The sequence below is a fragment of the Physcomitrium patens genome, chromosome 12 (assembly GCF_059467195.1).
Source record: "Physcomitrium patens ecotype Gransden chromosome 12, ASM5946719v1, whole genome shotgun sequence".
In the NCBI taxonomy this organism is placed as follows: Eukaryota; Viridiplantae; Streptophyta; class Bryopsida; order Funariales; family Funariaceae; genus Physcomitrium; species Physcomitrium patens.
Genome location: NC_143421.1, coordinates 3838603 through 3863643, shown reverse-complemented (window position 1 = coordinate 3863643; position 25041 = coordinate 3838603). Strand labels below are relative to the sequence as shown.

Genomic DNA, 25041 nt, shown 5'->3' with positions numbered 1-25041 from the left:
TTTGGTTTAGGATTTAGGATTAGGATTAGGATTTGATTAGGATTCGGTTTAGGGTTTAGGATTAGGATTAGGGTTTGATTAGGATTTGATTAGGATTTGATTTAAGGTTTGATTTAGGATTAGGGTTTGATTTAGGACTTAGGGTTTGGTTAAGGTTTGATTTAGGATTAGAGTTTAGTTTAGGATTTAGGATTTGATTAGGGTTTGATTTAGAATTAGGATTTGGTTTAGGATTTAAGGGTTGGTTAGGATTTGATTTAGGATTTAGAATTTGATTTAAGATTTAGGATTTGGTTTAGGATTTAAGGTTTAGTTAGGATTTTATCAGAATTTGATTTAGGATTTAGGATTTAAGTTTTAGTTAGTTTTTGACCTAAAGTTTGAATGAAGTAAGATTTCAACTAGGATTAAATTAAGATTGAATTGAGATGTATTTGAAATATGCTTGTAATCATTCTAATATTTCTTTAAGATTTCTTATTGTTTCTTTGGAATTCCTTTGAAGTTTCTCTGAATTTGATTAAAGCTTGTTTAGCATTGTTATTATTCTATTAGAATTAGGATTTTGTTGTTGCAATTTCCATTCTACCTTCTACAGCCAGGTGTCCGGAGCATTCTCAATCAAGACTTCTCGTATTACAACAGCGCCACATAATTAGCTTGTCCCACAAGCTACTACACGGAGTTAACTTGTTGCACAAGCTAGTAACATGTGGTTAACTTGTTGGCCAAGTTTCTAACCTTCAAACACATCTCAAATCAAAATCATATCTATAAAGCTTCTAGGAAGCTTCTCTAAAAGACTTTATATAATTAATCTATATTTATCTACTTCTACCTAATTATATATAAGTAACTATTGGGATAAATGTATATGTCCATGATACATAGTATAATCAAGCACAATGTTTCATTTTTTGATAAGACAAGATCTCAGTTACAAAAAGAGGTTTTTTCTTACTATGTTGTTAAGATACAATGGTGTACTTGGATTTTCTTTTTTGTGGGTTGCTACTCATATTCGTGAGCAATGGCAATATTTAAGACAAGATCATCTCATCTTAAGATCAATGTACGATATTGTTGAACCTTCATTTGATTAAGACTTAAAGATCGGTTTGTAACAAGTTGCAATAAAAAAGGCTTCTTGGACATCTGATAGTTGCTATAGTCAATTAATCTAAATGTGTTAGGCAAGTAATGAGCATCCATTTGGTTGATTAGTAATAGTATTTTGCTTATAGTTGCACCAAAGTTATCACTTGTCACAAATTAATGTTAGAGGAAGAGAAAATTAATGACCTTAGGTAGTAATATTGACCATTGTATCTTCTTACAACAGTGGTAGTTTCATAACAAGACTCCATTTCAGGAAAGGCGACTTAAAGCCAAGATTTTATGAATTCTACTATATAATGATACCTTTTGATTTAATTTTTAAGTTGATTATATAGGATATAAACTCAATAATTAAATGAAAAATAAGTTAGAAGTACCTAAAGTGGACTTGGACATAGTTAATGAAGAAGGTTAAATTGGATGAATTTAGATCATGTATAGATGAAAATTTATAAATAAAGTTTGATTGAAGTAGATGAATTTTTATTTGTGAATGAAAATCCATTTATAAATGAAAAATTTTCTTAGTTAAAAATTTAGATTTTAATGATAATTAATATTAAAAATAAATAAAAATAAAAATTATATGAAAATAAAATAAAATCATATGAAAATATCTCTTTTGAATGTACATGTGTGTGTATTTTTATTTTATTTTAATTTTAATTTTGAGTTGTTTGAATAGCTTATATACTTGTAGAAGTTGTATGAGTGCAAATTTAGCTAGATAGAGAATTTAAGTAGCTTAATAAAAAGTATAAGGAAATTTAATTCATTATTTAATAATTTAATTAATGGTTATGAATTAGAATAAATTACTTACTAGAGTGGTTTATTTTAATTGACAATTGGAATGTTATAAGACTTCTTGGATATTAAATCAAATGCTTATCATAATTATTAGAATAGATAAATAATGAAATTGTTGTAAATTAGAATAGACTCCAATTAGTGGAGATTTGTTTTAGTTTACAATCTTATAAGTGAAATGGAGATCTTTTATAAACGTATTGAGGATAGCAATCTCATAAGAGCTTGGAATTTGTTTGTAGGTGTGATGTAAAATAAATCCTCATTAGTTGGAAGTCTATTCTATTTCACAATGATTTCTTCTACTTTGTCTTAAATTCTTAATTTTCTTAACTATTTGAAAACTACTCTCACACAACCACAAAAACAACATAAGGCACTCAACTAAATAAATAAATAAAAAAAATACACACTTGGAAGACATTATTTTTATATAATTTAATTTCACACAATTTTTATTTTATTTTATTTGTCCAATATTAATTATCATCCAATTGTAAATTTTTATCCAAAGCAAATTTTCATCTACAAATAAGTTTTCGTCCACAAATGACTTCCATCCATAAATAAAAATTCATCCATTTAAACCTAATTCAACCGAATCTACTTCAATAAACCAAATTTAACTTCAGCCTTCCAAGAACCTTACCGGTCGGAGGAATTTGACACACAAGTCGTGTTGCTGCGAATCAAAATCTAGATCAGCCCATGTTGCTTGATCACCCCAATGGTAGAAAGAAAATCATTCTTGTCGTTCATACCCCCGCCACTGTAAAGCTCTGCACTTGGATTCAACGTGGATTGAGCTCTGCAGTTGTGCTTCAACTGCCCCTCTTCGATCAGAGTCTGGATGGCCCAACAGGATCCTTCCCTAGTTGTTGTAGTTCCCAATATTCCAGACACAACTTCTGAATAAGAAAAAAATACCAGATCAGTCTTCATGCCTTCAAGAAATGTAGACAACCCTAATTTGAAACAATACCGCCACTGTGACTTCTACTGATTCTCCCTAGTCGCTCACCCTATTGTTGTGAAGTCCTCAGCCTCTATTTCCCTCTACAACAGGACCTCGTGTTTTTTTTTCAAACAGACTTTCCTCACAGATTGTCATTCTCCGAAAGCTCTAATAACGGTCTTTCGAATATTTTAGATACTAGTTTACAATACGGTTGTACCAAAACAATGTGAAGTTTGTCAGAGCCATGTAAGAACTCCAAAATTCCACAAAAAATCGCAGTCTCAACGTTACCCCAATTGGTTACTAAATCGCATACACTAGGGCTCAAATTCATTGTTCAACAACGAAACCATTGAACAAGAGAGGAATGTAGTTTCTTGATAGCATTGAAGGTGATCGAAAATTCAAAGATGTGTACTAGTTTTTGAGCTTTGTTTGCGACTAAAATTGATTTGATCAACTATAAAACTAGCTAAGTCTTGCAATCACGACCTTGGAACTGAACCTCAAGTATCAACTGTGTAATGGGACGCTAGTAGATCCTGCAAGGCCTCTATGTAGATCTAGAGTTCAGATCTGTCTATAACAATTGATGTATCCTACAAAAAAAAAAAAAAACAATCTGAGATAAAATTTGAAGCTGATCGGCGAATTGAGCACTAGACAGTATTTTGGAATGATGGCTTCTACAGCACACTCCACATAATTCTCATGACCACACAAACACTTGCTGGACCATTTCTACAATGCAATCTACTACAGAATCTGTGCTGTTGTCATCCAAAATTGCTCCAAGTCGATCTTTGACTAGATGTTATTGTTGTTGCTGCCTTTGTTTCCAGGATTTCCAACGATGATGTCTGCACTTGCGCTCAATGACAGTGGACTTGGACCTGTTCTTTCTTCCGGAACAATGAGAGTTAATCTAAGCGGATTACAACTCCACCTCGATTGCGTATTTACTTGCACATTACTTTCCTTCCGCCACAACGATGACTTCTTCATTCTAGAGATAACGTCGTAAAGACTGAGAAACACCAGCACTATAAAAATAGAATCAGAACCAACCAAAGCACATCGCGCTTTAGTGTCCAATACTCTTATTGCTGTCGTACCACAGCTGCCGCATGTAAACCGCCAACACACAAGTGAAGCCACCTTATTCTAGCCGCAACACATAGCCCTCTTAGCAATACACTTGGATGGCTAGCTTCTGCCGCCACCTAGAAAAGGAGACAAAACCAAGAATAATATGAATCCAACTGGGTATGGATTCTCCGTACAGCCATGGCACTTTTTTGCACATAGAAGAAAAAAAAAACAAGAGGACACTACTGCACCGCAGTAGTCTAAAAAAGAAAAGGCAAAAAACTTCAAACCCAATTGCTTTTGCTTTCCACACTATCTAATACAAAAATAAAGGATGAGAAGAAGAGGGAGACCAACGCCAATCCAGATCCATCTAGATGCTGCCAGCACCACTTTGGTCTCATCTGCTCGGATGTAAAGGGTCGATTTCCTTGAAGCTTGATACCTACTTTGATACTCGAAATTGTTACTCGCTTCAATACCCCTGAGAGCGTGGTACTTGGATACCCTCACGCTGCCATATACTATAATGTATATTATATTTTGTATTCGTATGATACTTATAGAAATATTGTCTTCCCACCATATTGTATTCTATATGCTGCACATATTGTTTAGTATTTATATTCCATATGTATTGTCTAGCCTTATACAGACTATATCCAATTGGTATTTTGATTGTATTCTGCCAGATTTGTATTATTTTCATATTCTCTAATAGCTCATATTAGAAAGATCTTATATTATGTATAGCCTTCATACAATATCCGTTACATATTAAACCATATATCATATATTGTATAGTAATTGGACCTAGATTATACTAAAATTTTAACTATTTTAGATTCTTTTTAGATGCTCCAATGATATTAAAACTAGGACAATTGCATATCTTCCAAGATACCTTCTAAAATTGGGATTTTCTATAAGAATTCCTACACAAAATTAGAATTAATCTACTAATTCTATTTTTTTTTTCATTTGGCATCCTCTGCACTCATTTTCAATTAACAACTACTAATTGATATTATTTTTACATTCTTTTGTCCTAAAACGACATGTGAGTCATTTTGGTGACTTATTGTAGGATTTGAGAGCAATATGCATGAAGCTCCTTTGATCTTAATGCCTCAAGCTAGATCTAAAATCAACTTGGAGCTCTTGACTAGTTTCTTGACAAATAGAGGAGAATTTACATGTTTTATTGACTACTTCCATCATGTTCTTCCTTAGAATCCACTACAATTCTAACAAGTAGACCACATGAGTTTTATTATAGAAATAAGAAACATATATTGTATTGATATCTAATGGTGTAAGTTGAGAGATTTTTGACATTGCTATGGTAATATTTATATAATACAACATATTTTAAACCTATTACTTCAACAAATATTAATAATTTAGTAGTGAATTTATAATATAAATAGTAAATTTCTATGAGTTTTTATAGCCTAGGAGTAATATGTGAGGTTTAGTGATAATACATTAAAAGATTATTTTATAGTAGATTAATGATTATTTTATGAGATCCTTCTCATGGTATCAATTCTAGGTACTGAAAGTTCTATTGAGTTGTAATGTGCTAGTCTAGCTATGATTTCTATGCTACCTTAATTTATAAAAAGGTTGAAAAATTTGAACTTGTATATACTTGCAAATCATGCAACAAAGATGCAATTCCAACAAAGGTTATCATTCTTGTTGAAATGGATAATGTGGCCAACTATCATACAAACTTAAAGGATCATTGCTACATTTTTTTTATTTGTAGTTTTTAGCTATTGATAAAAAAGATATGACTTTGAAGGAGAATTTTTCTAGCTTTGTCACACAAATACAATTTTTAGTCATGAGAGGAATTGAAGGAAGCATATAAAAGAATACCTTAAAAATAATCCTTACTTTAGATTAAGAATGAAGACTTACTACTTTTTCTATGATCTACCTCAACATGCTCCAAAGACCTTAAAGACTAGTGTTAATGATCACTTGGTAGATATACTTGATATCAATGAGGTATAAAAGAAAGAACATTAAGAATGATAAAATAAAGCATAAAATATATTAACAAAATAACTTAATTACATGAAAATAATAAAAGCCTTATATATTTTTATATGGAAAGAAATAGTTATAACTTCTTTGTAACTACTCAATAATAATTCTATATTTACTAAAATATATTGACAAATCTAACACCTTTTTTTAATTATCATAAAAAAAACTACATTTGAATTATTAATATTGATTAAATCTTTTATAAAGTTGTGCTTGGGCTTTGGAAGTGACTTTGTCATTATATCTACTTTTATATCATTTATAGGTATAAACTTCAAAACAACTTCATTTGTTTTTATTTTTTTTCAAATATAATGATACTTGATCAATATGTATCATGTGATCATTGAAACTTGGATTTCGTATCATCCTAATAAATGATTAATTATCACAATAAATTATACTTAATAAAGTTCTTTAATATTTAATTTCTTTGAAAAGAGTTTGAAGCCACATCAATTCTTTTAAAGATGTTGCTACCACAATGTATTCCGCTTCTATACTTGATTGTACTACCACAACTTGTTTACTAGAATGTCAACTCAAAAGAAATGAGTTGAGGTAAAAAAAATATCTATAAGTAGATTTGTAAGTATCTAGATCTCTTATATTATCTACATCACTCCAACCATAAAGTTGTGGTAGAAATGAGGAAGAGAAACTTGAATAATATAATCTAAAATAATGATGTATGGCAAAGGCTTATTCATATCTAGTATAAGTGACAAGGTATTGTACACTTCTAATAATATGTACAAATAGAATTGATGCTATAAATTCAGCATCCGTCCTTGTAAGGTCAAGACCAAGAAAAAAGCAAATATTGGCCTTGAAAAGAGTAGAAATAACATAGCAATCATTCATAAAAAAATAATTTAATATATCAAATATATATTTATCTTGAGAGAGAAATAAACTGAGAGTGGCACAATCAAGGTAAATTTGAATACCTTAGATATATTTAATTTTGTTATTATCTATTATAAAAAAATTAAAAATTAAAAATACTTTAATTATAATAAAATAAAATAATTTATTTGATATTAAATCTAGATCATCAATATAAAGTTTAAAGTACATAACAAATACAAATATTTATTTATAATAAACATTGATATCAAAAATATATTTTAAAAATACATTAATAATTAGAAAGTAACCAAAGAAATCATAAATTACGGATATACATAAATATTCTAGTAAATAGTTATATGATTAGGTAGAAATAGGTAAAACAAGATAAAAGTAAGTTAATTTTGTAAGAACTTTAAGAAAAGCTTCGTAGAAGCTTCTTGGCTTTACATATATTTGTAGTTAATTGATAGGTTAGAAACTTAATCAATAAATTTATCATGTGTTGATAGCTTGTGGAATAAGCTAACTATATGGTGTACATATAGAAAACTTACCTTGCAAGTTAAGATATGTATCTTCCAAAGTCAACATGTTTTGGAAGTCCTATAGGACATCGCCACGTAGCTCCTAGTTAAGATTATATATGGAGGCAAGAATGAAGCCTTTTTCATTCTTGTTAACTACTTTCTAGTTCTTAATCTTGCTTCAAGTTTTTCTAGTCTTCTTCTTTTTGGCAATAGCTATTCTACTTTAATATTATATCACCTTTTGAGTGAATTTTTAATTCTCTTTAATGACACAAGAGTGTATTGTGGATTTCCTTACTTCAAGATTCATGTCCTTAACAACTTGATAAGAGTGCTAACATACTATTATTACCTTGTTTTAGAAGTGAGTGGATTATCCCACTTCTACTATTGTATTTTGAAGTTTATAGATTATCCACCTTTAAACAAAATATCTTATTTTTTAATATTAATATTTTCCTTAAAGAAAGTAGATTATCCTTCTTTGTAGAAATTTTTATTAGAGGTTGCAAATTACTCTCCCTTAATTTAACTTTTTGAATTTGTTTGAAATTGCCTATCAAAGGGAAGATTATGGATGCTACTCCTAGCAAAAGCAAGAATAGATTTGCAACTATTGCAGATCTTCATGAGCTTGTCAAGACTCTAAGAGTAAAAATCTCACGTATTTCCAATGTTAATCATGAAGAAACTATACCTACACCTATGGAAGAAGTTCAGAGTCTACATCAAAAAGTTATGCTTTTAAAAGAAGCAAGTAGATTGACTTCACAACCAAATCTAGGGAGTTTTGTTTCTACAAGTATGACGAGGATAAGAATTAATATACTTAAGAAGTTTGATGGAATAAGATCAAAATTTTGAAGATTTTTATAATAAGTCAAACTCTATCTAAAATTGCACTCTTTCCAATACCTCAATGGATTTACTAAAATTGAATTCATAGATGCACTTCTATGAAGAAGTGCTCTTTATTGCTTTGTACCTTTAATGGAAAAAGATTTGTAATTCTTTTATAATTTGAATTCATTTCTAGATGTGTTTACAACCATATTTGGAGAAAGTAATCAAGTAAGAGTAGCAAAGACCAAGCTCTTATCTTTACGACAAGGATCACGGTCAGCCATCATATACACTACTGAATTCCAAAACCTCACTTGCAATGTGGAATAGAATTGATTGATAAGGGCTAAAGAGGAACAAAGCAAATAATGACAATAGCTCCTAAGTTATAAAAACATATTTATTAAAGCTAAAACCAATGCAAATTAATACGATATGTTTTAAATGCTTCATAGAGTAGGAAAAAAATTGACGATGTCAAGAAGGCTTATACTTATACTGTGGAGAAGCTAAACATACTACTCAACATTGCCCAAAAAAACAATACAATTACAAAATGAGAAGCACGATTGCTAAAGAAGACAATGTATTGGAAAACGAGTTGCTTCAGCTAGAATAAGAACCATGTGGCTAAAATCATGTATAACATCTAAAAAAGGTCAAATTTTCTCTTCTAATCTCTCACCTAGTTTTATAATTGAAGTCTATTTAGGATCAAAAAATCACAAAGTCTTAGCCTTGTTGGATTTAGGGGACGTAGTTTGTTTTATTGATGAAGACTTTGTCAAAAAATAAGATATATCTTTAGTTAGGAAAATCAAACTCGTACATGTAGACATAATAGATAGATGTTCATTATCTACTAGATATATTATACATGAAACTATTCCTATAGAAGTAGTAACTAGTGGTCACAATAAGTTAGTAATATTTAATGTGATTAAGTCTTCTTCTAATCTAATTATTTTAAAATTATTGTGGTTAGAAAGATATAATCCTTAGCTAGATTAGATTTTTTATAATCTTGATTTTTTCCATAGTTTAATTTAAGGTTGTACTGAGCAAATAAAAATCCATAAATCTAGTATATCCAAACCATTGTTGATAAGAGTAAGAGCTTTTATACATTTTGCAAATGAAGGGCCATCTTTTGCTATATATACCACATCCATTGTTGATGGTGAGAAGTTATCAAGTGATATTTCTAGCAAGTATCAAGATTTTTATGACATTTTTGAAATGATGATTGTAAATATTCTTTCAAAGCATTGTGCTTATGATTGTATCATCCATCTTTGAAAAAGAACTCAACCACCATTTGGATCAATCTATAGCCTATGACAAAATGAATTAGTTGCACTCAAAGAATACATTGATGAAAACTTAGCTAAAAACTTTATACACCATACTAAATCTCCAGTCAAGACTCCTATCTTATTTGTAAAGAAAAAAGACGGATCCTTACATATGTGTGTGGACTATTGAGGACTTAATAAGATTACCATCAAGAATAGATATCTTCTATCTTTAATTTTAAGATTTTTTGATTGACTAAATCAAGCAAAGATTTATACAAAAATAAATCTAGGAGGAGCATATAACCTAGTTGGCATTAAAGAAAGAGATGAATGGAAGACTGCTTTTCGAACAAGATATGGACATTTTGAATATAATTTCATGCCTTTTGGATTCATGAATGTACCAACTGTTTTTCAACATCTAATGAATGATGTCTTTTGTGAATTTCTTGATGATTTTATCATTTTATATTTAGATGATATTTTAATCTATTCTAAAAAGATAAAAGAATATAAAATTCATGTTCATCATGTATTATAAAAACTAAGAGATGCAAGATTATATGCAAAGTTGAAAAAGTGTGTATTCCATACTACTCAAGTTGACTTTTTGGAATACATCATTTCCAATGAAGGCCTTATGATGGATCCAAAGAAGGTCCAAACTATCATAGATTAGAAGATCTCAAGAACAATAAGAAATGTGCAATGCTTTTTGGACTTTGCCAATTATTATCAAATCTTTATCAAGAATTTTTTTTAAGTTGCAACTTTACTTGATTTGTAAAAAAAAACTTGAGTGGAATAAAGAAGCCAAAGCATCATTTGTTGCTTTCAAGAAGAAATTTACTTTTGTACCAATTTTGTATCACATTGATTTTTTTAAGGCATTTGTTATGAAAATAGGTACATGAGACTTTGCTTTAGATGCAGTATTATCACAAATGGAAACAAATGATAAACTCTATCTAATAGCTTTCTATTCCAAGAAATTTTTAATAGTCAAGATTAACTAAGAGATCTATGACAAAGAACTTCTTGCAGTTATGGATTCATTTCAAGAATGGCATCATTATCTAGAAGGGGCTTCAAGTCTAGTCATAATATATACAAATTACAAGAACCTCAAGTATTTCATGTTGGCACACGTTTTGAATCGTTACTAAGCCTGTTGGAATATGTCATTATCAAGATTTGATTTCAAGATCACATATTGATCTAGAAAACTATAAGATTTATGAGATGTTCTTTCTAGATGCTCTTATCTTATACCAAAAGAAAGAGACATATCTTTTAATCAACAAAGAATAATTTTCTTGAAGCTAGAGCATTTTCATCTTTCAGCAATGAAATCAAAATTGATTGTTGATTCAACCTTTCTCAAACAAATTCAATCAAGTATGTCCTCTGATCTTCTTATTCATGATATCAAGAATCTTTCTTTTAAGTCTCATGATGTTTCAAAGTTCAAGTATAAGAACAATCTTTTCTATTTTAAAGGATGCCTATATGTTCCAGAAGAAGAAGCATGTTTACGTATTTTTCAAGCATGTCATGACTTTCCAACAATAGGATATTTTAAATACAATAAGACTTTAGAGCTTATATCTAAAGATTTTTGGTGGTTGCAAATATAGAAGGTAGTAAAAGACTTTGTCCAATCATGTGGTTTTTATTCAAGTTCAAAAATTCCTTGTTAATGATCCTATGGATTTTTTCAACTATTACCTATATTTGAAAAATCATGGTCTTCTATTTCTATGGATTTTATTATAGTTCTTTTAAGTTTAAGTTCATATGACTCTATATTTGTAATTGTAGATTGGTTCACAAAAATGGCACATTTTATTTTATGTACAAAATCTATTTCAGGTGAAGAAACAGCTAAGCTTTTCATTGATAATATCTATTGCTATTATGGATTACCAAAGCATATTATATTAGATAGAGGGACTTAATTTGTATCAAGACTTTGAAAAATCCTATTCAAGATTCTAAAAGTAGATATAAAGCTTTCTTTGGCTTTTCATCTTCAAACTGATGGACAAGCGGAATGGATGAATCAATTCTAGAGCAATATTTGAGATGTACCATCAACTATGATTAAGATGATTGGACAACTCTTTTGCTATTGGTAAAATTTGCATACAATAATTTGATACATTCTTCTAGACAATAAACATCTTTTTTTGTCAATTATAGTTATCATCCATGATTTGATATTTTTTACTTTTCAAATGTTGATAATCTCGCTAAGAAAGATTTAACAAATCATTTGTCAGAGCTACATGCAACAATGAAGATACAATTAAAAAAAGTTGAAGAATGAAAAAAGATCAAAGCGGATGCCTATCGCAAGGAGTAACTACAATTCAATGTGGGTAACAAGGTATGGTTACTTCATCACAATATTAAGACTATTTGTCCTTGTCATAAGTTGGACTATGATAGGTTGAGACCTTTTCCTATTTATAAACAAATCATTCCTATTGCTTATTGATTACATCTACCAAAGTCTATGAAGATCCACTTTATATTTTACATATCTCTTCTTGAGCCATATAAGATAGTGAATATTTTGGGAAGAAGATAAATGCCACTTCTTCCTATAAAAGTGGATAATGATCAAGTATTTGAAGTGGAATAAATCTTAGATTCAAGGCAGTACCAAAATAGATTAGAATATCTTGTTCATTCGCGCAGATATGATAATAGTGAATACACATAGGAGCCAATAGAGAATCATGCAAATGTAACAAAGAAGGTTGAAGCCTTTCATTGACAACATCCATTCATACTAAGATGAAGAATTATAAGATCCATGTAATATAATGACTGCTCCTTGTGGAATTCGTTTCTAGAAGAGGAGGTAATATCATGGACATATACATTTATTCCAATAATTACTTATATGATTAAGTAGAAGTAAATAAATAGAAATTAATTTCATAAAGTCTTTTATAGAAGCTTCATAGATATGGTTTTGACTTTAGATGTGTTTATAGGTTAGAAACTTAGTCAACAAGTTAATCACACGTTGGTAGTTTGTGGAATAAGTTAACTCCGTGTAGTAGCTTGTAGAATAAGTTAGCTCTGTGTAGTAGCTTGTGGAACAAGCTAACTATGTGGTGCATATATAGATATCTTATCTTACAAGTTAAGATATGTGACTAACAAAGTCAACACATGTTGGAGGTTCTATAGAATATCGTCATATAGCTCCTAGTTAGAGAGTATATATGGAGGCAAGGATAAAGCCTTCTTCACTCTTGTCAATACCTTTTTAGTCTTTAATCTTGTTCTAAAACTTTTTAGTCTTCTTGTTTTTAACAATAGCCATTCTAGTTCAATATTATATTATTTTTGAATGACTTTTTAATTCCTTTCAATGACACAAGAATGTATTGAAGATTTTCTTTCTTTGAGATTCATGTCTTTGATACTATGTTTATAGCTCCCTAGTACTCTATCCTTAAATCTAATAACTAGCAATAATTAGACCTATTCTAACCAATTAACATCAATCCTTGAAGTATTGTTACTTCATGTAGCGACAACCTTGCAATAAACTGTATTAATTTTGATTCATATCCTTCATATATTATAGATATTAAAAAAAGAGCCAAACACCAAGGACCTTTGGCATCCACTGACTTTCTAGGAATACAAGCCAAATTGCAACAACACCACCTTTCACACACCATGCAAGAAGATGCCACATTAATATTGCTCACAAAAAAAAATTAGACATATCAAATAAAGCTAGAAAAGAAAACAATACATAATAGATGATCTTATTTTTTTAATGATAATACAAATGCAATTTGAATATTTCATATAAAACAAAAATATAGAAAAAATAAGAAAATAACCACATTGCTCCCTAAATTTTGAAGTTCTATGCCACTATATTAGAAAAAATAAGAAAGAGAGAAAAAGATAGCAAATTTGAGTCAATTCCAAATCCTTATTGCAGTAGCTCCATTCTAATGGTGGAGACTAATAATATGCAAATTTCAATACTTCGTATCAATAATTAGTTGATGATATCTAATATCATTTTATAATCGCTTGGTACCATCTCTAGTACTGTATCCATATTCTTATTCAATACATATTCAAACTATATTCATACCATATCTAGTATATCATAACTCCTATCATATTAGGATTATATACAAATTATTTCTAGATTATAAATATATATACTATAAAATATTAAAATCTTAAATATTTTAGATTTTTTATAAATATTCTTAAAATACTAAAAATATACATATTTGATGCTTCCAAAATATCATCTATATAAAAAATTCTACTAGATTTTCTATACTAATTATATTTTCTCTACTAATACCATTTTTCCTATATTTAACTTCTTTCAATTAATCTTCACCTAACAATTGTAATGTTGGTACTTTTAATGGATTCTTTTGTTCTAAAATAACTAATAAGTCAACTTAGTGACTCATATGGATGCTCAAAGTTTACAAAACCCAACACACTAACCTTATCTTCCAACTCCAATAACACCTTACAAGGTATTGATCTACTAAGAAAGGTAAATTGAATCTATATTCAAATTAGTTCATGTATCTCAACAACTAAAATTCTTCCAATTCCAAAATTTGGCCTCATATCAATATTGCATGCAAACAAACATTACAAGTTATTCAATGAAAGTTACCAAATTTATATGGCAAATTTTGCAATATCATACAATAATTCAATCAAGAGTTTACTACATAATTTAGCCATCTTTTAATAAGAAAAAAACGGCCATAATATGCAATAAAGGAATCCACACTATAGAGAATTACTAGATTGCAAACCAACACTATAGCCTCACATGCAATTAAGCTCAAATCAAATTTAAAATGATAACATTCAAAAACACAAAAAGAACACCATTAACTCTACCACACATAACACCTTCCGTGAGATCCTACACATAGATTTTAGAATCATATTTCAAATTTTAAATTGTAATATAAAATGTAATATAAAATGTACCAAATTTAAAAGTATAAAATCATATATCCGATAATTATTAACAAAAAATATAAAACATAAAAAATACTAATTTTTAAAAGTTTACAAATATTTTTTTATTTTTTAAAAATATAAATACACAAGAAATAGATAAATCTTTAATATTTTTATGAGATACTTATCAAGAATTATTTTTTTATATGGAATTATCTAAAAGTTATTTTTGAAATATCATGCCATATCTTTTAATTTTAATATCTTCTATTTTTTTATATAAAAAATAAAAATATCATATTTAAATGCATAGAAAATAATTATAAAAGCTTCAAAGTTGTAAAAAAATGACTTGTGATACACAATATCAAAAATTTGTTTTTTTCTTCTTTTTTCTACTTTGGTGATGGAAAATACTTATAATTAATTAATTGTTATATTTTTTTAATCCAAAGCTAATGCAATTTTTTTACATAAAAAAACTATTAAACACATATATCATATATGGTGCCATGAGCAATAATTTATCTTAGAATAGACAAAAATAAGAAAAACAAATGATACAACTTAGGTTTATAAGAGATCCTTATAAATTCTATTATTTAATAGAGTTCTAACCTATAGATCTAATTATTACAAAATAATCTAATAACATCAAAAACAAATAATTAGATAGGTGTCTTTTCTTACTTTGATACATTATGGCATGGATTTTATTTTAAATATTTATTAAAAAATAATATGGATGGATGTATATAATCTTATTAAGAATTGAATATGAATAATTTAAAAAAATAATTCTAGTAGCAAAACAAGCTAGCATAAATATAAAAAAATTGATCTTAAAAAATATAAATTATCTTTATTAGATTTAAAAAAATAAAAATTTAATTATATTTATTATATTTTCAAATCTAAATTTATAGAATAGCAACACCAACCATTAACAATGCAACTTCCATTCATATATTTTAAAATTTTATTCAAACTAACTTTAGCCTCTATTAATTTCTTATATCTTAATCTATATAATTTACAAGAATGCATTTCAAATAATTAGGTCCAACTCTATTAAGACCATATTTCCTCAACACCTATTCAACATACTAAACAAATTGGGAAATCTTGGCCTTTAGTTTTTTATAAAGAAAAAAATAAATAATAAATTAAAACTAAAATAAAGCTAAAAAAAAATAGTCTACCTTAATTTATCTCATCCAAGACAAAGTGATAGCAGTCAATCTTTGTAGATAAAACTAGGCCTTCAAATCAATATTCATTATTTATTTTAGATATCAAAAAAATACAAAGCCCTATTTTAGTAGATTTTTAGGAATATAAATCATAATAAACAACTTGGGAATATAAAACAAGTTTTTTTTTTTTTTTTTTTTTTTTTTTTTTTTCTAGTTTGTATCTATTGGCTTCCAAAAAAACCATGATATTTTTTAATCTCCTACCAAGTGATATTTGCTATAAAATAAAATAAAATAAAAAACATGTATAATTTGAAGACATAAAGATTACTTGATCTTTGATTATAGTTTCTAATTCAAATCTAACAACATAATCATCTAAACTCACCAAACTATTTTAATCAATTCACTTTTGCAACTCTTGGCTTCAAAAGCAGTCTATAAAACCATCCTTTCATACTATCACTTTAACATCAATTAATCTTCTTTCAACAAAATTACATTTCATACACCATCTTACAAAATAGTATTGATTCATTTCGAAAAAATAACCACTTGACACCTTTGTCCAATACATCCTATCATAGATTTTTAAACAAAAACTTTGAAGCATTATATCATTATATATATAAAAAAAAAAAAAAAAAAAAAAAAAAACATTGAAAAATTAAACAAATCAATAAGTAATAAAAATCATTATGCATTCAAATTAGAACCAAGATTTGTGCATGTAGCCAAAAACTCATATTGATGATTTTTGTTCCTCAATGTCTCAAACTCCACATTCATTTCCTAACTACCGCTACGGTAATCACTGCTTCTTGTACAACATCATGCCAATGCCAGACTTCTCGTCCTGAAAACCCGCTTGGTCGTCGCCTTCTGCACCCTATCATTTGGCGTCCCACCGGCTTCTCCGCTTCAAAATCTTCCTAACCTCATGAATTGAATTGATAGCACTTCCACAGCACTACATAATCTACGCATCCAATTTTACAATAGCTCATAGCTCACGTGTGTTCAACACAGCATGCGCCCCGCAACCAAAGACAGGATCATCCCAACCACGGGCACAATCATTGTCGGCACTGTAAGGACCCCGGCACCTTTCTCAGGTCCTGGGGCAGAACTAGGCGCCTGCGCATTGGCCAACACAGCCATGCTCAAAACGGCTGCAACAATGGTCACTGTGGACTTCAACATTGCGGACGCCATCTTCCTGAATCTGAATCTGAATCTGTTCAATCAACGCACAAACCAGGTTACGACTGTGCTCTCACGACATTCCGAAACGTTCTTTCCACGACGCACGCTCACTCCCATAAATTACAACCTAATTCACCCACACTTGGGTAACTATCAGTCGCCAAGTGTTAGAGCAAGTCCATCACAATGAATTCCTCGGCCCCCTTCATCTCGTACGTGCCCATCAAAGCAAAACAATCTGGCCCGCAACCAATCCTGCGCCTGCGCGACCAAATACCCTATCTCGTCACAATTGCTCTTTTTCGGTCAAACTCGGCTCACAGGATAACCTCGGCTCTCCAACGAAGGCTGCCAAAACTAAACCACGGCGCCAGAACAACCTAACAGCGCGACGTTGGCCTCTTGCCTGCACAACTCGCCTTCCTATGAAACTACCAACAACAACAACAACTCCATTTCACGACATGCAAAGAACTCCTGAAATCCAACACCACCACGTCCCACAAACTCCGAACCGATTCAGGCTCTGGCGTCACAGGATTCCACTCTCAGCTCCGACTCCGCCACAGAGCCGATTACCCACCTACCCACACTACCGGTGTCCATGACGACCATGACGACCATGACTCCAGCGGTTTCCAATCCGATGCCCATCTACACAACCAACACTCACGCAACAACACATCATGAAGCGCACAACTGGGCACCCACCTGTGACGGTCGACGGTGGCCTAAGGTCGCCTGAGCCACCGCAAGATCTCCTCCGATGTAATGTTTTTCTTGTCTATTATTTAAATCCAAGTTTTAATAAGATTCTATCAATAATTTTTTGAGTAATAGTTTACTTCAAATATCTTTTAGATTTTTTTTTGTACATAGTTTTTTTTTATTGATAGATCATCATACTAGTTAATTTGTTTATTAGTATTATATTCATTATTATATATCATAAATTTCCATAATTTTTACTATATCTACTTTAATAAGTAGAAATAAGTAAAAATAAATAGTAGTAAGTAGAGATAGATTAAATTGTTAATATCTTGCTAAGAATCTTTTTATAAGCTTTATAAATGTGATTTTGATTTTATAAATGTTTTTAGATGATTGTTTAGTTAAATAAGTTGGCTCTATGTTGCTCATATTGGCTACTTGTATTACAAGTTGGCTACATAGCACTCATATGAAAAATCCATCCAATATGTTAATCAAATTTCTTGTAAATTGGACATACATCATGTAGTCACATAACTCCTTGATTAGATAGTATGTATAGAGGCAAGAATGACGCCTTCTTCAATCTTATAACCATAGCGGTAGTTATAAAATGAATATGAAATCTTCAAGTCTAAATAATGAATTATTAATCACTAATCAAGCTTATCTTTTAACCTTATATTTTTCAATGTATAATCACAATTATTAGTGAATATTTTTACTTTGTTTCTTATAACAATTGATTAATCTTCTATCTTCACCTTATGTTTTGTGAAGTATAGATAATTGCTATATTTAATGAGAGAAATTGAGTGACTTGAGTAACTACATTTTAGTTCTAATGTCTTCTCCTTTGTAGAATTGTTTTATAGAAAGTATAACATGCTTCAAATGTTTGATTTAAGCTAATAGAAGGTCATGAAATTATGAATTATACAAGATTAAAATAAAATCAAGAATAATAAATGCATATGAAGAATAATTAATAAAATCATATATAGGTGCTACTGTACATTACTTAGATATGTTGAATCTAAACATTATGGACAAATACAAGGTTGTGAAAGTCAATTTAAAGAACTTTATAATATAGTAAAAAAATTATAAATAAATAAGAAGTAAAAAATATATATATATAGCAAAGAAGATGTCAAGGACAAAATTTCAATGAAAGTAAATAATCAAATAAGACTTTTCTCAAAGAAGTATGACAAAATAGAAGTAAGGAAATATGTATATAAAAACAAAACTAGAATGGCTATTGCCAAAAGATAAGAAAACTAAAGACTCTTGAATCTAGATTAGAGCAAGAAAGGAATTGACAAGACTAAAGTAGGCTTCATTTTTATCTCTATACACATTATCCACCTATGAACTATGTGGCAATATTCTATATGACCTCCAACATGTATTGACTTTGTAAGCCACACATCTTAATTTGCAAGGCGGGTTTTCTATATGTATGTCACATAGTTAGCTTGTTTTACAAGCTATCTATACATGTAATATGTAGCTAACTTGTTGACCAAGTTTTTAATCTAAAAGTCAACTATAAATACATGTAAAGTCAAAATCATATCTATAAATCTTTTAAGAAGCTTTTTTAGAAGATATAATGAAATTAATCTATTTTTATTTATTTTTACTTATTTCTACCTAATCATATAGGTAATTACTAGAATAAGTATATATGTTTGTGACATTATTCTCCCTTCTAGAGAGAAGTTCCATAAGATGCGGTCATCATATGTTGAAGAAATCTAATATGTGACAAATTGTGTTTGCTACATACTCTGATCTTTGTTCTCTTTGAAGATGGTTGATACATCTTCTCAGCGATTAATAATGTTTTATACCAAGGCAAAAATACTACTCTTACATTTGATCATTGTTGAGGCCTTCATAACTTCCTTCAAATAAAACATTTAGAACATTATCAAGAGTTGTTTCTATCAATAAAATCACCAAACATTGAAAGTCTCTTCTAAGGTTGTAATACAAAATATATTATATTTTGCCATCTATTTAAGGAAGAATATATCATTTTTGAAGTTCTTCATCTCAATTACATTATCTTAAAGATTGATACAATTGCAATGTCTTATCCAATAATTCAACAAATAATAGTTCTTAAGTTGAATCTATTGATTGTTGTTTGTCCATCTCCTTAATGCAAAAATATACACAAAAGCTTCAAATAAAGGTAGAAGATAAAATATTATCTCTTTTTAATTTTGTTTCTTTTATAGCAAAGATTTGTTATTTTTCATCTAAGTTTTTATTGATGTTCTTAATGAAAAGCTTCCATCTTCTTTTGAAACAAGACTAGACTATTTCAAAAATCCAGGATCCTTCTAATCCACAAGAACATAAGGCCTCTTCACAAAATAGGACAAAACAGACCAGAACAAAACTGAACGGAACTAAAGAGAATAGAACATGAAAGACAAATTTGAGCAAACAAAAATAGAATAGAAGAGATCTGAACAGAAAGATGTAGAACCAAACTTTACTAAAAAAAAAAATCTGAAGCCATACTTGACCAAATGCCTTAAAAAAATCCTAGCCAATCTTATTTATATCCTATCCTATTATCCTAGATTTTTTAGAATGTTCTTAAGTGGTGGATCCCATCTAAATAATTGCCTTAAACTCTTTTTTCAAGAAGATTCTATGATAGGTCCTACCAAGATAACCACCCTAAATCCTTTTTAGAATGTTCTATGTTGGATCCCACCTGCTCCACTAACTTAACTTCAATTCTAGAAACTTCCATGGTTCTAATTATCTATATAATTATCTTATCTATACCTTATAACATCTTCATTGCATTTACAAGATTCTTTGTTGGCTCCCATGTGCATTCACTAATATCATATCTTTGCTAATAAATAATATATTTTTATCTATTTTGGTATCGCTTTGAATCTAAGACTACTTCTACCTCAAATTCTTTATTATTGTCTACTTCTATATGAAGAGGTGATACATGTTTTTTTCTTAATATGTTTGTTTTCTTGTATGATTCAAGAAGAGGTACATGGAATATAAAATGGATCTTTATTGACTTTGGTAAGTATAATTGATAAGCAACTAGATTGATTTATTCACAAATAAAAAAAGGTCTAAGCTTACATCATTTCAATTTGTCATAAGGGTAAATAATCTTGATATTATGACAAAGTAATCATACCTTATTACATACATTGAATTGTGGTTCTTCCTTGCAATAGGCATCTATATTTATCTTTTTTTTGTTCTTAAGCTTCTTTTAATTGCATCTTTATTGTTGCATATAACTTTTATAAATAATGTGCCAAATCTTTTGTTATAAGATTATCAATTTTTAAAAAGTCAAAAGCATTAATTTGAAAATGATAACTATAATTAATAAAAAAAGGTGTTTGATAAATAGAAGAATATATTATATTATTATAGACAAACTCTGCTAAAAAAAAAAAGGTGTCCAATTATTTTGTTGGAAGTTGATGGCACACCTCAAATTTTGGTCTAAAACTTGATTAACATGCTCTGTCTATCCATCAACTTAAAGATAAAAAGGTTAAAGATAATTTTATATCTATTTTTAGAATCTTAAAAAATATTCTTCAAAATCTTGATACAAATTGAGTCTTCCTATCTGATATAATATCTTTATGCAATCCATGATAGCAATAGATATTTTCAAAAAAAAACTTAGTCATTTCTTCATTTGTGATATATTTTGTATATATTACAAAATGTGCCATCTTGATAAAATTATTTACTATTAAAAATATAAAATTATACAAATTTGAGATTAGAAGATCCATGATAAAATCCATAGAAATAGAAGACTATGATTGTTCATGTATCAACAATGGTCAAAAAAGTCCATAGAATTGATGACAAGGAATTTTTGACCTTGAACAAATATCACACGATTAGAGAACATCTTTCACTACCTTTCACATTTAAGGCTATTGAAAGTCTTTGGATATAAGCTCCAAAGTCTTATTGTATCCAAAATGTCTAGCTACTGGAAAGTTATGACATGCTTGAAGAACATATAAACGTGCTTTTCTTTTCAGAATATATAGGCATCCTTCAAAATAGCGTAGTTTGTTTTTGAACTCAAACTTAAAAATATCATGAGATTAAAAAGAAAGGTTATGAACAAGAAAACCAGAGAACATACTTCATTGAATTTATTTGACAAAGGTTGAATCAATAGTCAATATTGATTTCACTGTTCAAAGATGAAAATGCTCCAACTTTAAGAAAATCATTCTTTTTTTTTATCAAAAGATGCATCTTCTTCTTTTGGTGCAAGATAAGAACATCTAAAAAGGATGTTTGATAAACCTTATTGTTTTTTAGGTTGATAAGTGATCTTAAAATCAAAACTTGATAAAAACATGTTCCAACGAGCTTGGTGACAATTCAAAACATTTGTTGACATAAAATATTTAAGATTCTTATGGTATGTATAAATAGTGATTGGATTAAAAATTCCTTCAAGATAATGGCACCATTCTTGAAATGAATCCATAATTATAAGAAGTTTTTTATTATGAATTTTATAATTAATCTTGGCCATTAAAATTTTTTTGAATGAAAAGCTACTAGGTGAAGTTTATCATCTATTCTCATTTATAATAATATAGCATCCAAAGCAAAGTTTGATGTATTTTTTTCTATAAAAAATAGCTTAGAAAAATTGATGCAATACAAGATTGGTATAAAAATAAAGGCTGTCTTCAAAGCTTCAAATGTTGCTTCCACTTCTTGATTCTATTGAAGTTTATCTTTATAAGTTAAACGTATAAGTAGAGCTCCAAATTAAGAGAAGTCCTTCATGAAGATCTAATAGTAGTTGGCAAATTCTAAAAAATATTAGACATCTCTTACCATTTTTGAGATCTTTCAATCTATAGTAGTTTGAACTTTCTTAAAATCTATTATAAGTCCATCATTTGAAATGATGTATCTTAACAAGTCAACTTCAATAGTGTAAAATAATAAATTTTTTATTTTAGCATAGAGATCCACATCTCTTAGTTTTTATAACATATGACTAATATGAAGTTCATATTCTTTTATGTTCTTAGAATAGATTAAGATATCATTTAGGTAATAGACAACAAAATCATCTAAAAATTCTTAAAAGATATCATTCATTAAATATTAGAAAGTTGCTAATGCATTTATAAGTCTAAAAGATATGATATTATATTAAAATTATCTATACCTAGTTTTAAATGCAATCTTCTATTCAACTCTTTCTTTGATGAATACCACATTGTATCCTTCTTTTAGATTTATTTATGTATAGATCTTAGCTTAATTCACTAATCAAAAAATCTAGATATCAAAGATAGCAGAGTACCTATTCTTGATGGTAATTTTATTGAATCTTCAATAATTGATATCCATTTGCAATGATCTATCTTTTTTGTTCACAAATATAATTAGAACTTTTGTTGGAGATTTGGAATGGCATATGAAGTTTTTGGCTAGATTCTCTTAAATATACTCCTTGAATTTATCCAACTCATTTTTTGATAAACTGTAGATTGATCCAAATAATGATTGAGCTCTTTCTTGGAGGTTGATTGAGCAATCAAAGGAATAATGTTTCAAAAGAATATTCATATTTTTTTTCTCAAATATATCTTGAAAATCATAATATTGATTTAGAGTACCACTTGAAGTCTTTCCACCATTAGAAATAGATGAGGCATAAATGACACAAGATAATCTTTCTTTTGTAGCATGAAAAAAAGTTCTTATACCTACAAATATAAGTTTAGTTGCACAAGACTTATGACTTTCTACTTGATTAATTATACTTTTAGTTATACTTTTAAAAAATTCAAGACTATAAAAAATCAAATCTATTTTAGGGTTATATTTTTCAAGCCATTATAAACTTAAAATGATTCGATTACAAAGAAATCTAATGACATTAAATATTACAAAGCTATTATGTCTATTAGTTGTTACTTCTATAAGAAAGATTTCATGAATAACATTTTTTGAAGGTAATGGATGACCATCTATGACTTCTACATGAATAAGTGTAGTTTTCTTTACTAAACGTATGCTATCTCTTTTAGCAAATTCTCCATCTAAGAAACACACTGAGGCTCTTAAATCTAATAAGGCACATGCTTTGTGATATTTAGGTTATAAAATAATATTTATTATAAAATAAAGAAATAATTCTAAAGAGAGAATATGACCTTCACTAGGTATTGTACAAAGTTCCAACTACTTGATTCCTATTGTAACTAAACAAACTTATTTTTTGACATACTATCTTTTTTAATATTTATATTTTTTATTTTATCATTGTATCTTTTCTTTAAAAAAATTTGAATAGTGTGCTTAGATTCTCTACAATACAAGAACAATTCTTCTTAATAATGACAAGTCTTTTCTTGCTTAATAAAAGATTTAAAACATATTGTATTAATTTATATATTTTCTACTTCCAAATATATGTATTAAAGAGATGTTAATATTGCCATTGAATTATAATGTCAAGGATAAGAACTTGATAAAAATAAATAAACAAGTGAGACTTTTTTCAAAGAAAGATGAAAAAATAGAAATAACTAAATATGTATATTAAAAAAGAAACTGGAATGGCTATTGCCAAAAGACAAGAAAACTAGAGACCCTTGAAACTAGACTATAAGCAAGAAAGGAGTTGACAAGAGTGAAGAAGGCTTCACTCTTACCCCTATATATACTATCTACCTAAAAGCTACATGGTGACATTCTATAGGATCTCCAAAAGCGTGTTGACTTTGCACAACATGTATCTTAAATTACATGGCAAGATTTCTATGTGGGCACCACATATTTAGCTTGTTCTACAAGCTACCAACATGTGTGGTACGTGATTAACTTGTTGACCAAGTTTCTAACCTACCAATCAAGTATAAATATATATAAAATCAAAATAATATCTATAAAGCTTCTAGAAAGCTTCTCTAGAAGATATTATGAAATTAATCTATTTTTACCTACTTTTATCTATTCATATCATCTAAATAATAATTATAGTAAATATATGTCCATGACATTATCCCCCCTTCTAGAAACAAGTTCCACAAGGAGCGATGATTACATGTCAAGGAAGTCTAAGATGTGGCAAATTGTATTTGCCACATACTCTGATCTTTATTCTCTTTGAAGATGATTGATAGGGCCTCTCAACCATCGATAGTGTTCCATACAAAGGCAGGAAGAACATCGAATTATTTGATCATTGAAGCCTTCATAACTTCTTTCAAATAAAATATTTGGAACACCGTCAAGAATTATTCCTACTTCTAATAAAATCACCAAACATCGAGACTTCTTTCCAAGGTTGTGATACCAAATGC

At 28.8% G+C, this 25041-nt stretch overlaps 1 protein-coding gene and 1 long non-coding RNA gene across 2 annotated transcripts in view; one reads left to right on the top strand and one right to left on the bottom strand.

The window, feature by feature from the left end:
* Positions 1-16463: 16463 nt before the first annotated feature.
* LOC149988002 (uncharacterized) lies at positions 16464-17723 on the bottom strand. Its single transcript, XR_016505706.1, has 2 exons — positions 17660-17723; positions 16464-16979 (listed from the first exon to the last, which is right to left on the bottom strand). It is a non-coding gene; the product is annotated as an uncharacterized LOC149988002 (long non-coding RNA).
* Positions 17562-25041, top strand: part of LOC112289735 (uncharacterized) — a 44272-nt gene continuing 36792 nt past the window's right edge. Inside the window, exon 1 of the mRNA XM_073537869.2 lies at positions 17562-17684. Coding sequence (XP_073393970.1) covers positions 17562-17684 — 123 coding nt within the window. The remainder of the gene's footprint in view (positions 17685-25041) is intronic.